Source organism: Colossoma macropomum, unplaced genomic scaffold, assembly GCF_904425465.1.
Source record: "Colossoma macropomum unplaced genomic scaffold, Colossoma_macropomum, whole genome shotgun sequence".
NCBI lineage: Eukaryota > Metazoa > Chordata > Actinopteri > Characiformes > Serrasalmidae > Colossoma > Colossoma macropomum.
This window is the reverse complement of record NW_023495303.1, coordinates 167,994-181,996: the sequence shown is the minus strand read 5'-3', so window position 1 is coordinate 181,996 and position 14,003 is coordinate 167,994. Positions and strand designations below refer to the sequence as shown.

The following is a 14,003-nucleotide window of genomic DNA, read 5'->3' as shown; positions in this document are numbered from 1 at the left end:
TGTTTAACCTCCGTTTACAACTTCCGGGTGCAGACCCCTCGTACCCCTTCATGTGTCTGGCAGAAAACGGAGATCACTTCCAGCATCGCATGTAATGCAATCGATTACACAGACGTCAAGATCTGTAGCGGATTTTTTATGGTTCAGATTGCTTCATCCTAACGGAATATTCTGGGCCTCTTTCGAGTGAATCTCCCTGTAGAACCATTTTCTTTACTAAAGAGCCCTTGAAGAACCATCATTTTTAAGAGTGTGGGGCAAACAAACTGTGTTCAGAAGAGGCTGATGGCAGCAAATCCAAATACTGCTGAAAATTTTAAATTACAAAGCAAAAGTGGGGGTCACTTATACTAGAAATGACCATGAGATGCTAAAAGTGGTTTATTTGCTGACTACAACAGATTACACATGTGCTAACATAAGTAACATGCACACAGACAGCCAATCAGCAGTCTAGATTTGGGAACAAGCATGCTTATTGGCTCTCAGATGCTAAGACTGACTGTTTAGGGGTTGAAGTTGTTCTGTTGGTACCATAACAGTTGAATTTCGATACGCAGCCCCGGACTCGGCTCTCCAAAATGCCACCAAAGGCCTTCATGCAAGGTTTCTGGAGTTTAGCATCCTCGCGGCTAAGCCAGGCTGTTATATTATTTATTTCTTGCTGAAATTCACCAAAGTCGCATGTTCGTTCAGGCTCATTTGGTGTCATCCTTTGAGGGAGCCGGAGCGTCTCAGTGTCCGACTGTTCGGCTAATTGACTCCCTTGAAATTAGCATCAGATCACTGGCATAAAAAATTAGCACGCCGTGCTCCAGTTCCCCAAACGGCCCACCCTTCACCCGCGGTACTTCACCCGCTTTTGTTTTAGTGCGCCGCTGGGGCGCGAGGCTGAAACGGGGGGCAGTGAAGGGAGAAATTACTTAGCCCCCCAAAAAAAACAGGGCCGTGATATTTACAGAGAGCTGAGACACCACTGCAAATCACGTTAGCCTAGCTCGTTTAGCCGGCCTGTCAAAGGCTTAAAAAAACCACGTCCTGATTTCAAACAAAGGTGATATCAGGTTTTATCGCTTCCCATAATATACCAAATCATTTCTATTATCCTGGCTGACATCTAGGCTCATGAGTAATTGCACCTTTTTATTATGTTAGCAGTCGGCAGTTCACGCCGCTCCGCTAACGCTGTTTTAACTCTGAGCTGCGCTAGTGGAGGAGCTTAGAGGCTGTTTTGATACTGATGTAGGCAGCCGTGTGTGTGAAGCGCAAATCAAACAAGCGCTAATTAATGCAGCTGAGACTCAGTGATAGCAGCTTTATCTGTTTGAAGTCAGCTGAAGGAGTGGAAGTGCGTATTTTGCCATGTGAGGCTTCAGTGGAGCTAATAATTCATTCCGGAGGATTTCAGGTCCCCAGAGCAGCACTTAAAACACATTTGGTGCATTTTCTCTTAGACACGCCCGTCATCAGCTGTCAGATTGTACTGGGTGGAAACGATGAGGTCACTGTTGCTTCTTCATCGAGTCCAGCAGTTTGGACCGTTTTAGCATCAGCGATTTTGAGTCTGACTTACTTGTGAACGACTATCTGTTTCAGAATGTTTTGATCCTGCTATTTGAAATTAAAATGACCAGGGCCCTTTGTTGACAGGGTTCTAGGTTCCCAGGACCCCCTGTTCACAGGGTTCTATGTTCATGAGGCCTTATGTTCCCAGGACCCTATGTTCACAGGGTTCTAGGTTCACTGGGCCCTATCTTTACAAGGTTCGATGTTTACCTGTGCCCTCTGTTCCAAGGCTCTGGGGAACGTACCATGGGCCTTATGTTCCCCAGGTTCTAGGTTGTCTGGACCCTATGGTAACAGGGTCCTATTGTCCCTTGGTTCTATGTTCCCCGGGGCCATGTTGTCCCAGGATTTTATGTTCACAGGGCTCTAGGTTCCCAGGACCCTCTGTTCACAGGGTTCTAGGTTTACTGGGCCCTATGGTCACAGGGTTCTAAATTCACTGGGCCCTATATTCCCAAGGCCATATGTTCACAGGGTTATAGGTTCATTGGGCCCTATGTTTACAGGGTTCTGTGTTTACCTGGGCCCTATGTTCTAAGGGTCTTATGTAACCTGGGCCTTATGTTTATAGGGTTCTATGTTTCTTGGGCCCTAATTTTCCAGTGTCCTATGTTTTTCACTGGGTTCTATGTTCACTGGTCCCTATGTTCACAGGGCCTTTTTGTCCTGGGGTTCTATGTTCCAAGGGCCATATTGTCCCAGGGTTCTATATTCCCAGGGTTCAACGTTCCCTGGGCCATATGTTCACAGGGTTCTATGTTCCCAGTGTCCTGTGTCGAGCTCTGCATATGAAAAACAGTATCGAAGCAGAGAACAGATGTTGTAGCGGTTCCCGACCCTGGACCTGGAGGACCCCCTGCCCTGCATTGTTTGACCTTCTCCCAACACACCTGATCCAACCACTCCACTAATTAATAAACCCTTTCTGAGTTGAAGTGGGTGTGTTTTGGCAGGAAAACATAACAGAGTGCAGGGCAGGGGGTTCTCCAGGGCCGGGGTTGGGAACCACTGCTTTAAGATTTCATGTTAGCATGGATGCCCTGATCTTGCACGGATCTTTGCTAATGTTTTGCATAGGGCTGGGCGATAAAACGATAACGATAAGTATTGCGATATAACTTTTCCTAGATAGAGCGATAAGACAGGTTTGATAAATTTTCGATATAATACACCGTTCTCACACTTCCACGTTTTAGCGAAAGCCCTGGTGGCATTTTCTACTGCAAGGAAAGCGACACTACTCTGCTGTCGCCAGGAGAGGGCGCACTTCCAAATTTTTCGACTTGATTAGAGAGGGAGGGGGCCATGAGTAAAAAAAGGATCGCCAAATATACTTTAGCAACGGCTGAAACGCGGAGTTATACAGTCCCTGTTTGAGTGGAGCGACCGGCGATCTGCTCTCCTGTGACCGAGTCTGAGTGACGAGGTCAGTGGCGTAACTGTACTGACCTACAGCGAACTCACCTTTTTCCATGCATCCTAACAGCTTTAGCGGTGTTAAATCACGTCTGCAGCGCCGTGTTACAGCGCCAAACCGTCATATTTTAGTATTAGTGCATTCTCGAGCAACGAAAGTGAAAGAAAGAAGTGGTTCATGTTCGAAAGTAAACTGAGGAAGCTGTGAGGCGTTGGAGAGCGGGAGAGCGCTATCTTTCCAGGCTAGCTGTTTTTAGCAGCTGGCTAATTGAAGCAGTGCTCCGGCACAACACGGTGAATTGATGATACGGTAGATCAAACAAGACACAAAATCACCGCTTTCAGTTTAAACATGCCTAAAAGGAGGACTCTGTGTCTGGTGTGAGAGATTCACACTGCAGATAATGCTTTTACACAGCGAGCGTCAGATACACTGCGGTTCACCCCTTAAACTACTACGATAGCATAGAGAAACCCAGCCGTCTAGCTGGTGTCTGAATACTGTGATCTGCTCTGACATGGATGTGGTAGGAGTGACAGCAGTGACCTCCCGAACCGAGTTGACGTTGTTGAGAAACTAAAGAGTTTAGCTCTGTTGTTGGCCACTTGTTTAGCATTTGTAGCGGGGTAGCCGAGCGCTCGACACCAGACAGATAAAATAATCTGTTTTCTTTCTTAAATCATGACTATTACAAAAACTGCAGCTGTGCTTTTCAAGCTGATAAAAACAGCTCAGAAACTTTCTCCCACTGTCCCAAGACAGATTAGTGAAATGTTCCACTGTTTGCCGAGTGTTTGTCATGATCGGACCATAAGTGATAGTTTAAAACCACAGTTAACCACCCAGGAGCAAAATCAGCCTTCAAACGTGAAAGAAATCATGATTTGACATTATCGCGGTATGTATCGATATCGAACAATATGAATTTTGTTTATCGTGATAACGTTTTTGGCCGTATCGCCCAGCTGTAGTTTTGCATTGTTAATTTTGAGAAGTTGATCAGACTCTGGGAGTACCGGGCAGCTTCCAGAATGACAAAGAGGGGCACAGGTTGTGCGGAGCATAGTGATGACCCCAATTTATGCTACCTTATATTCAAAGCAGTGACTGGAAAATCTTGACATGCCCAGGTGCTCCTCTTTGTGAATCCTCAGGGGGACGTTCCAGTCAAAGAACCTGATTTTAGCTGGTGGCTATGAATGAATCTCATGCTAAACCTCTTTCAGGCCCTGCTACAACTGCAGCCACTCACTCCAAGCACAGCGAGATGCTGTAACTGCATCGATTTGCTACCGCAGCATGTCCATAATGTCTTATACCGATTCTCTTTCTGCGCAGGGGGTAAAGCGGGTGAAATATTCAGCCTAGGCAGCGGCCGCGGCCAGTGTAAGCGGCGTTAGCGACAAAACACACCTAATGGCCTCAAAACGGAAAACTCAGCGGCTAATGGAAGTGTCGAGAATGGTTTTTCTGTGTTGATAGCGTGAGGGATGCACCAGGGCCGTTGTTTTTGCTTCACTTCAGCCTGGAAAAAGAAGCTTTTCTGTGAACTTGCAGCTCCTGGAGGTTTGAATTATGAATCGTGCATGAAAGCAGGAGAGCACTTTTTGGGTTGGTCTGAGGGGAATCTATAAAAGACACGTGGTGTTTTTTGACCCACTTCATGACGAACATTAAAGGTGGATGGCTCATGTAATGGACACTCAAAAGCTGTACCTGTGCGAGAGTTTCTTTTTCTGAGGATTAAAAAAAAGAAATAACATGCCTGATGTGAGTGCTGCCTTTGAAGGCTTCGCTAATCCACCTACACATCCTGGGTGAAGAAAAAAAAAGATTAAAGATGAAAGAATACTCCACCGAAAAATCCTCCCTCACACCGCTGTGAGTTTCTCATCACGGCCAGACATAAAACTAATATTAATAATGTGAAAATAAAAGTAATTATAGGCTAGGCTAACACCATTAATATAATAGCAGTACCTGCCTTTGTAACAGGGCCTAATTTAGTCCAACAAGCAGTCTGACGCCAAACGAGTCTGGAGGATGTGCCTAGCCATTAAATCTCCGTAATTTAGCAGCACTAATTATGCCGAGAAACCAAAGTTATTGCCACAAGTGGTTGAGAATACTCCGGCGCTGTCGTGACCTTGGATGTGTGGCCCGGTGATTCAGCCTGACTAATTATAGCTTGTGTTACATCGCGCTGGTGTTTTGCATGTCTGTCACGTCAGGACCAGATTAATATCACTGATCTCTTCAGCCAGAAGTTGAAGTGATAAGCATGTAAGCCACATGTTGTTGTTGTTGTTGTTGTTGTTGTTGTCCCCCGAGCCAAACAGCTGCTTACCTTGAAGCGACAGTTTAGCCCAAAATCACATTAACACAGTTTCCCCCTCTTACCGCACATCGAGTCAATCAGCTGAGACATGTTCGGTGTCCAGTCTTTGCTTCTGTCCATAAAAATGTAAGGCTCCAATATGGATGCTACTGCTGTGGTTCAAAAATTGATGGTTCTTCAAGAGTCGTTTAGTAGGAAATAGGTCTGTATACAGTCAAAGACCCCCTTTTCACAAAGGTGAAATTGTTCTTCAGATTGATGGAGAACATGCTGTAGATGGTTCTACATAGGTCCTTTTTGAAAAGGGTGCTATATAGCACCCAAAAAGGGTTCTTCTATTGTTATGATGTCAAGCTTGTAACAGTAGAACGCTTTTTGGTGCTGTATAGAACTGTGGCATGCGCCTGTCCCCTGGGCCCTGATGACGGCCACGAGAGCTGGAAGAAAGGCGGCCCCCGACGAAACCCCACAAATCGGAGCCTTGTCTCCCCGTCACCGCCCCCGCTCTGCAGCTCGTCCGCCTGGATCGAACGTGAGGCACATTAATGTGGCCTCACAGCAGAACTAGAGGCGGTGCCCAGGAGGCGGTGCTCAGGATTCGTGCACCGTCCCCCACTCCTTCATGGATTTCATCCCCTCCCTGCTGTCTTTGCGGGGATTCACCTGGGCTCGGAGTTCGGGCCCAGCCTTCCTGCCAGCTCTCACGGCCGTCATTGGGTCCCAGTGGATGGGCACATGCCACAAGAACCCTTTTTAATAGGGCCTATATAGAACCATCTACAGCACATTCTTTATCAATCTGAAGAACTATTTCACCATGCAAAGAACCTTCTAATGTGGTGGTGGTGTGTTAGTGTGTGTTGTGCTGGTGCGAGTGGATCAGACACAGCAGCGCTGCTGGAGTTTTAAACACTGTGTCCACTCACTGTCCACTACCTTGTTGGTCCACCTTGTAGATGTAAAATCAGAGACGACAGCTCTTCTACTGCTGCACAGTTTGTGTCGGTCATCCTCTAGTCCTTCATCAGTGGTCACAGGACGCTGCCCACAGGACGCTGATGGCTGGATATTTTTGGTTGGTGGACTATTCTCAGTCCAGCAGTGACACTGAGGTGTTTAAAAACTCCAGCAGCACTGCTGTGTCTGATCCACTCAGACCAGTGCAACACACACTAACACACCACCACCACGTCAGTGTTACTGCTGTGTTGAGAATGATCCACCACCCAAATAATACCTATTCTGTGGGGGTCCATGGGGGTCCTGACCACTGAAGAACAGGGTAAAAGGGGGCTAACAAAGTATGCAGAGAAGCAGATGAACTACAGAGTGAAACTATACGGTCAGTGGAGCTGATAAAGTGGACAGTGAGTGTAGAAACAATGAGGTGTTGCTAATAAAGTGCTTGTTATTCCAGTTGCACTCTGTGGGTATTAGTGTATAATTGACTGGATCAGTTTGATTCCTCGTTCCAAGGTGTCCCATGAGAACTTTCTTAGCTTTAGTATGAAGAATCACAATCACAGTATATCACAGTATATCGCCCTGCTTACAGAATCATAATATATCGCAATATATTGAATCATAACCCCTTTATCATGATTGCATCACCAGGTTCTTGCCAATACACAGCCCTACTATTGATCACTTCTACATTTATGACATTTATGAATGCTTAGATCAGCAACTGCCAGACGTGGATGTAAACATCATATATGTATGTACGTGAAGTTACGAAAGTGTTGTATGTTTTATGAAGTCCTTAAAGTCATCGTGCATGAAAAATCAATGCATTTTCCTTCCATATCGTGACCTATTTGTGAGTGAAACACAGTATCAGGTGGCTTTTCCTTTTTCTCTAAATGATAAATAGGGTGGCGAAGAGGGAAGGTAAACAAGATATCACTGATTTTTTTTTTTTTCCCAACATGGTAAAAGTCATTACGTTTTGATGAAAGATTATAAGAACTGTGTCTTTTACAAGATATGATGATATTATGCTTAGCATGAAGAGGGTTGAGCTGAAGTGTCTAGACATTTTTACCCACCATCATGCCTACTTTCATGTGATGTTTTACCCTCAAGCAACATTCATCTATAATATGGCACAGTTCATTTGCTGCTCTAATGGATAGTTCGATATGTCTGTACAGGGTGGGCACTGATCCGGTTGAAATGACAATACTGATATTTCAGTTTTTAGTCATTTTTATATACTGTTAGCAATGATAGATCAAATTAAGCACATTCACCAGCCAACAGCTTGGATCTATCTGCAAATGGTCCCACACCACTGACTGTTATAAAAGCTCTGTGCACAGTAACAAGTATATCCAGTCGTGTGGAACATGTTCATTGACAGTTTGAATCTAAATGAAAGGTAACGCAGGGGAAATGTTTACCGCGCATGCCTTCGCATTTAATGACGGGATCATCATTAAGTGTGAAATTTCGGCAAGGTTAATGGAGGAGTGATGTACTACTCCCATGGGGCTGTTTAAGAAAAACACAGCAGCTTGTTGTCGAGTGTAGGTCATGAGGATTTGCCAGCTCATTCCTTCCTGCCTCTGGCCACGGATGCTCCTGCAAACCTTGTTTCAGCACTCTGCTCATGTCCCTGGTGAAATTTATAAAAGGGGACAGATGTTTCAGGCAGGATTTGCAAGCCGGTGACAGTGGCTTTGAATTTAATCCATGGAAAACAGAGCCCCTTCAGTTGGATAGGCTGCATAAACCACTTTCTCATGTTGACAGGAGACTCAACTCTTTTGACTTCAGTGCTGAAGTAATGTAAAAGTTACAGGCTTTTTCATGCATCTGTCTGTTCTTGAAAAAGGACAAAAAGAATGCACAGCCAGAGTGAGAACCAATGAAGTGACGTTTAATTATCATGTTGTCCCTGGTTGTCATTAAAGCAATATTGCACTAATTCCACTAATCTCCCTTTGCAATCTTTCCAAAGTGTTTTCATCTTAATGACTGTCTAATCTGATCGTGGCTTCTCTCCAGGGACGCAGTCGGACCCGTGTCCTATAAAACGAGGCTAATCAGGGTTTTCCCTGTGCTTCTGTTTGTGCAGCCTGAGATGGATAGCAGCCAATGACTGGAGCAATGGAAGAGTAACGTGAGCAAAGCTAGCAACAACATGGCTGCCCATCGGATACGAGTGACCAACAACAACAATGCCCTTCCACGCTGTAAGTCGGAGGGCACGTTGATTGACCTCAGTGAGGGCGTGTCTGAGGCCAGTCTTACAGATGTCAAAGGTCAGTTTATATAATGTAACACCTGCATGACATGCAATAAAATGGTAAGAGTTGTGGCAAATATGTCATTTTAATAAATTTCTCACTTTCATTTTTACAGTGCCTTCTCCCAGTGCCTTGCGTTTGGACAGCTCTGCGTCCTTTGGGACTGCACAGGAAGTAGTGGCCATTAAGGATTATTGCCCATCTAGCTTTACCACACTGAAGTTCTCCAAAGGTGACCACCTCTATGTGCTGGACACGTCAGGAGGGGAGTGGTGGTATGCCCACAACAATACAGAAATGGGATACATTCCCTCTGCGTACGTCCAGCCAGTCAACTATAGGAACTCGTATCTCAGTGACAGTGGGATGATTGACAATCTTGGGGACTGCTCAGATGAAGGGGTGAAGGAGTTGGACCTTTTAGGGGAGTGGACTGGAGTGACCCTGAAGCCCCCTTTGCCTTACAATAACAACAACAACCCCTTTTCCATGCATTCTTCAACAAATCCATTCCTGAACGGCTCAGTGCAGGGGACTCTTGACCAGAACAGCAATGAGAAGGCCAACCAAAACAATAGCATCGATCTACTTCTCTTTGAGTCTCTAACTCCATCTGCTGCCATCTCCACCACCACCAGCAATGGCACCACAAATTTTTACGGCAACAGTATTTTTGATGGCATGCCCACCAGCCCAAATGTCGAACCCTTGCAGATGCTTCGCAAGGACAACCCATTTTTCCGGAGCAAAAGATCCTACAGCTTGTCAGAGTTGTCGATCCTACAGTCTCAGTCCAGTCCTCCATTGCCTTCATCAGGGTTCTTCACAGGGCTTAAGGCACCTTCTCCAGAGCAGTTTCAGAGCAGAGAGGACTTCAGGACAGCCTGGCTAAACCACCGGAAGTTGGCCCGGTCATGTCATGACCTTGACTCCTTGGGGCAAAACCCAGGCTGGGGTCAAACGCAGCCGGTGGAGACCAACATTGTCTGCAAGTTGGACAGCTGTGGAGGGGCAGTCCAACTGCCAGACACTAGTATCAGTATTCACGTACCTGAGGGTCATGTCGCAGTGGGCGACACCCAGCAGATATCTATGAAGGCTTTACTGGATCCACCGCTGGAATTGAACAACGACAGATGTACCACAGTCAGCCCAGTTGTTGAGATCAAATTGAGCAACATGGAGATAAAATCATTCATAACCTTGGAGATGAAGGTCTCTGTAGAAGTAAAGAATGAGAGTAGACAAATGGCAAAGGTGCTATGTGTGAGGAGTGACTGCAAAGAGGGTCCATACATCCCCGTCCCACAGGCTTACATATATGGGGACACAGTTCAGGTCCAGTTGGATAGTCTGGAACCTTGCATGTATGTGGCTGTTGTCGTCCAGTCCAACCACATTTTGTTTAATTCAACAGTTTGGGATCATGTGGTGAAGAAAGTCACTCTGGGCTTATATGGACCCAAGCATATTCATCCATCCTTTAAGACTGTGGTGGCCATCTTTGGACATGATTGCGCTCCAAAGACTTTGCTTGTCAGTGAGGTTGGCAAGCAGGCTCAGTCTGCTCCCCCAGTAGCGCTACAGCTTTGGGGGAAGCACCAGTTTGTCCTTGGTAGGCCGCAGGACCTACTGATTGGCATGTACTCCAATATGTCTAATTACGAGGTGAAGGCAAGCGAACAGGCTAGGGTAGTAAGAGGATTCCAGATAAAACTTGGCAAGGTGAGTCGGCTCATATACATGATCACGTCTCGGAATGCGGAGGAGTTGTCTGACTTCACCCTACGGGTACAGGTGAAGGACGATCAGGACTGCATCCTTGCCCAGTTCTGCGTTCAGACACCACAACCGCCTCCTAAAACTGGAATGCGAGCCAACGGCCAGCGGAGGTTCTTAAAAAAGAAGGAAGTAGGCAAAATAATTTTGTCACCTCTGGCCATAACCACCAAATACCCGCAGTTCCAGGAGCGTTGCATCACAAACTTGAAATTCGGCAAATTGATCAAGACAGTCATCAGACAGACGAAGAACCAGTACTTGCTGGAATATAAGAAGGGGGACGTGATTGCCTTGCTAAGCGAGGAGAAGATCAAACTGAAAGGACAACTGTGGACCAAAGAGTGGTATATCGGCTACTATCAGGGAAAGACTGGGCTTGTGCATGTGAAAAATGTGCTGATCTTGGGTAAGGTCAAGCCTATATACTTCTGCGGGCCAGACCTCACTACCACAATGCTGCTGGAACAAATTCTAAAGCCCTGCAAGTTTCTCACATACATTTATGCCTCCGTGAGGACTGTACTGATGGAGAATGTGGGAAACTGGAGGGCGTTTGCTGATGCCCTGGGTTATGGAAACCTGCCCTTGACTTACTTCTGCAGGGCAGAGTTGGATAGTGAACCAGAGAGAGTGGCTTCCGTGCTGGAGAAACTCAAAGAGGATTGCAACAACATGGAAATCAAGGAGAAAAAATCATTTCAGAAGGAGCTAATGACGGTAAGTTGTAAATATTCAGGATGTGTTGCTCTGTTTATGTGTGTGCATGTGATTGTGGAGAGGATTGATGTGCGTGCATTTGAATGTGATTATCCTTGATTACATTAACCGTGTGCATGTTTTGCTCCATGCAAATCATGCCGTGTGTCTCTGGATGCACAGCCTTGTAGGCCCCTTATCTGCCTTGCACTGATTAGTGCTGAGGGCTAGCAGGCTAATTCTGATGAGAGTGCACTTGGCCACTCTGGTCCAATTCTCTTATCTACACAACTGCGGAAACCTGCAAGTACAGCAGCAGCAGCCTTGCTTGGCTGGCTGAGACTGTATTGCTGAAAGAAAAAAAAAACTATAATCAGCTCTGCACATGTTGTTGCTGTCAACAAGCACTGTACATTTGGGGTTACTAGAACGCTAACCCTACTGTTTTAATCCGGAGGAAAACTGCAGAAAAATGCAGGTGAAAAAACTACATAATCATCACTGCAGCAGCGCTGACAGCCAAAAAAACAAAGCAGCTCTGGAAAAAACTTCAAGCTAATCTCAGTACAGCACAAAAGAAACGGAGTCTTGGCTAACTGTAACCTACAGAATGTTTCTCATGCATACACAAGAGCTGTTGAATGGCACCCCATTCATAAGTAAGCATGTTGCGAGATCTAGTTCTGTCAGTTGTGTCTAGTGAAGACTCCTTGAAAATGAAGAGGCGCCACGTGGGAATGAAACATGCTACAACCTTCACTCACTCTCCGAGAGCAGCTGTTCAATGCTTTGTTGTTAGGTTGCCTTTTCTGCTAAACATGGCATACATAAGAAAGTGCAGGTTGGGCACCCTATACTAGGACCTCGTCGGGCATTTGTACTAGGACCCGTATTGTGGGAGCACCTTTTCCCTTACACCGCTACGCATGCAACGTTTGCACCCATAACTATGCAAAATATCAACTGTGCTTCATTTATTAGTTATGAATTTGCCCCATCAGCTTCTAAATAAACATCTTAAAAGGAATAGATTGGCTAAGAGTGTAGATGTAGTCAGTCAGCACACGTTTGGTGTCCAAATTTGGCTTTTTTAATTTAGTGCTGGAGCTAGAAGGCTAACAAACACTAGAAGTCAATAGTCACCCAAATCCTTTCTGTAAATACATCCTCAAAACTGCTCTCAAACTACATCCAGCTCTTCGTTAAGGTTGCGCCGGCTTATCAATATGGTTCAAGACACAGTGTGACTTGCTGTAAGCTATAAAACCTTTTCATATAGCGGGCAGGTTTGGGCAGCTATTTTAGACAACAGGTTTTGTTCATTTTCATGGTTCACAGAAAGTCAGATTCTGTTCTAAACCACATTGACAAGCTTGTGTGAACTTAATGAAGAGCTAAGCATGTTGAGAGTAGTTTTCAGGATGCGTTTACCAAAAAGATCCAGGTGAATATTGACTTCTAGTGTTTGTTAGCTCTGCAGCTGTAGAACTAAACTAAAGAAGCAAGCTTTGTCTTGGCTGATTGACTACATCTGGGGGAAGAGGAGAATTGTGTGTCAGTTTGATTTTTTTTGTGAAACCATTCCTTTAATAAAAGCCTCCAGCGGATTCATGTATTGCAATATGTGCAATAAGTGAGATGTGCAATATTTCATGTTTGAAATATAATCGTTCGGGATCATTGTTTTTCAAAGTGCAGGGAATTTCTACAAAACCTGAATGAATCATTAATTTCCATATGCTATATTTGAAGCTACAGCATGTGTTCGAAATATCTTCACAACTTAAAATCCATCTTGTAGGCCCCGTTGACCCTAGATTCCTTCAAATATGGCTAATCCTATTTTCTTCAAGCTTTTCCCTGCAGTTGAAGCAGGACGAGACTCCATGAGTCCATGTTCGAGCATAAACAGAAGTGACGTGAGATGTGCTACATGAGGGAGTTCCTCTGAAGTTGCAGTTGGGATGTCTGTCTCTCTGGATGCATTCAGCTTGAGGAGCGAAAGCGATAGGCCTGCTGGTTTTCCGGTTTTTCGGAGTTGCTGGCGGGCGGAAACAGAAAGTAGCTCTTTGAACCGAAGCCTGCTGGGATCATGTGTCTGTGGAAAGTGAACATGAGATACTTTCTTAAGCTTTTTTTATGGCCTTCCCCATTGTTGATTCTATTAGAGCTGCGACTTCAAATGCAGCATCAGCATGGGTAGAATTTTTTATTTGGTTGCTGAGGGCGGTATTCTCTGTCGCAAGGCATAATTAACCCCATCGCTCTGCCATACCTGCTTGTTCATGAAGCTTTTTCCTGTCTGTCACTGGGAGCTATCACTCTGTGTTTTCGTCAAGCTTTCTTCTTTGCTGCTGGCTGGTTTTACACTTCAGTACATCAGTACCTCCTTAAGGAATCAAGAGGAACCTTATTTTATCTTTTTTGTATGTGGCAGTAATATATTAAAAGAAAACTGTCCCAGTCAGTTGACTTGAGTGGGTGGTCTGCCGGAGATTTGGGGAAGCAACATAGCGTTAATTATTCGTCTGTCTGCGAGAAGTCATCTGATAGTCTGTGTGAGGAGGGAACTTCATCATTTTTGGGCCTGTCTTGTTTTTAAAGCTGACACATTTATCAAACAGGGACGAAGCAATTATTCTTCTGTCCTTTGCAAACGGATGGACGCTGGTCTTTTGTGATAGTAAATTGATTTTTAAAATACCGCCTGTATTCTGTGACTCACACGCGTTAGTCTTCGTCCTTTGTTCATTGTGTCGTTGTTTAGCTATTTGTGTGCAAGCGCTTTTTGCTATATTATGTGTGGTCTGCGTGCCTGCTGACATTTCGGAGATGCGAAAACAATGAGGCAGGGTATTTTTCGGAGTGCGCTTAGCCTCGCAAGCTGCTATTAACCTAAGCAAATGTGCTGCATCATTTAGAGCTATCTGCAGTCTGCAGGCAGGCAGTTAGC

General features: G+C 45.2%; 1 protein-coding gene across 2 annotated transcripts in view; it reads left to right on the top strand.

The window, feature by feature from the left end:
- The window catches only part of sh3bp4a (SH3-domain binding protein 4a), a 64,536-nt gene that overhangs the window by 16,817 nt on the left and 33,716 nt on the right, over nt 1-14,003 (top strand). The window contains exons 2-3 of one of the 2 annotated variants that reach the window (XM_036562037.1): nt 8,401-8,587; nt 8,688-11,071. In XM_036562037.1, coding sequence (XP_036417930.1) covers nt 8,467-8,587; nt 8,688-11,071 — 2,505 coding nt within the window. In that variant the 5' untranslated portion in view covers nt 8,401-8,466. Of the gene's footprint in view, nt 1-8,330; nt 8,588-8,687; nt 11,072-14,003 lie in introns of both variants that reach the window. The other variant, XM_036562038.1, reaches the window with a different exon arrangement.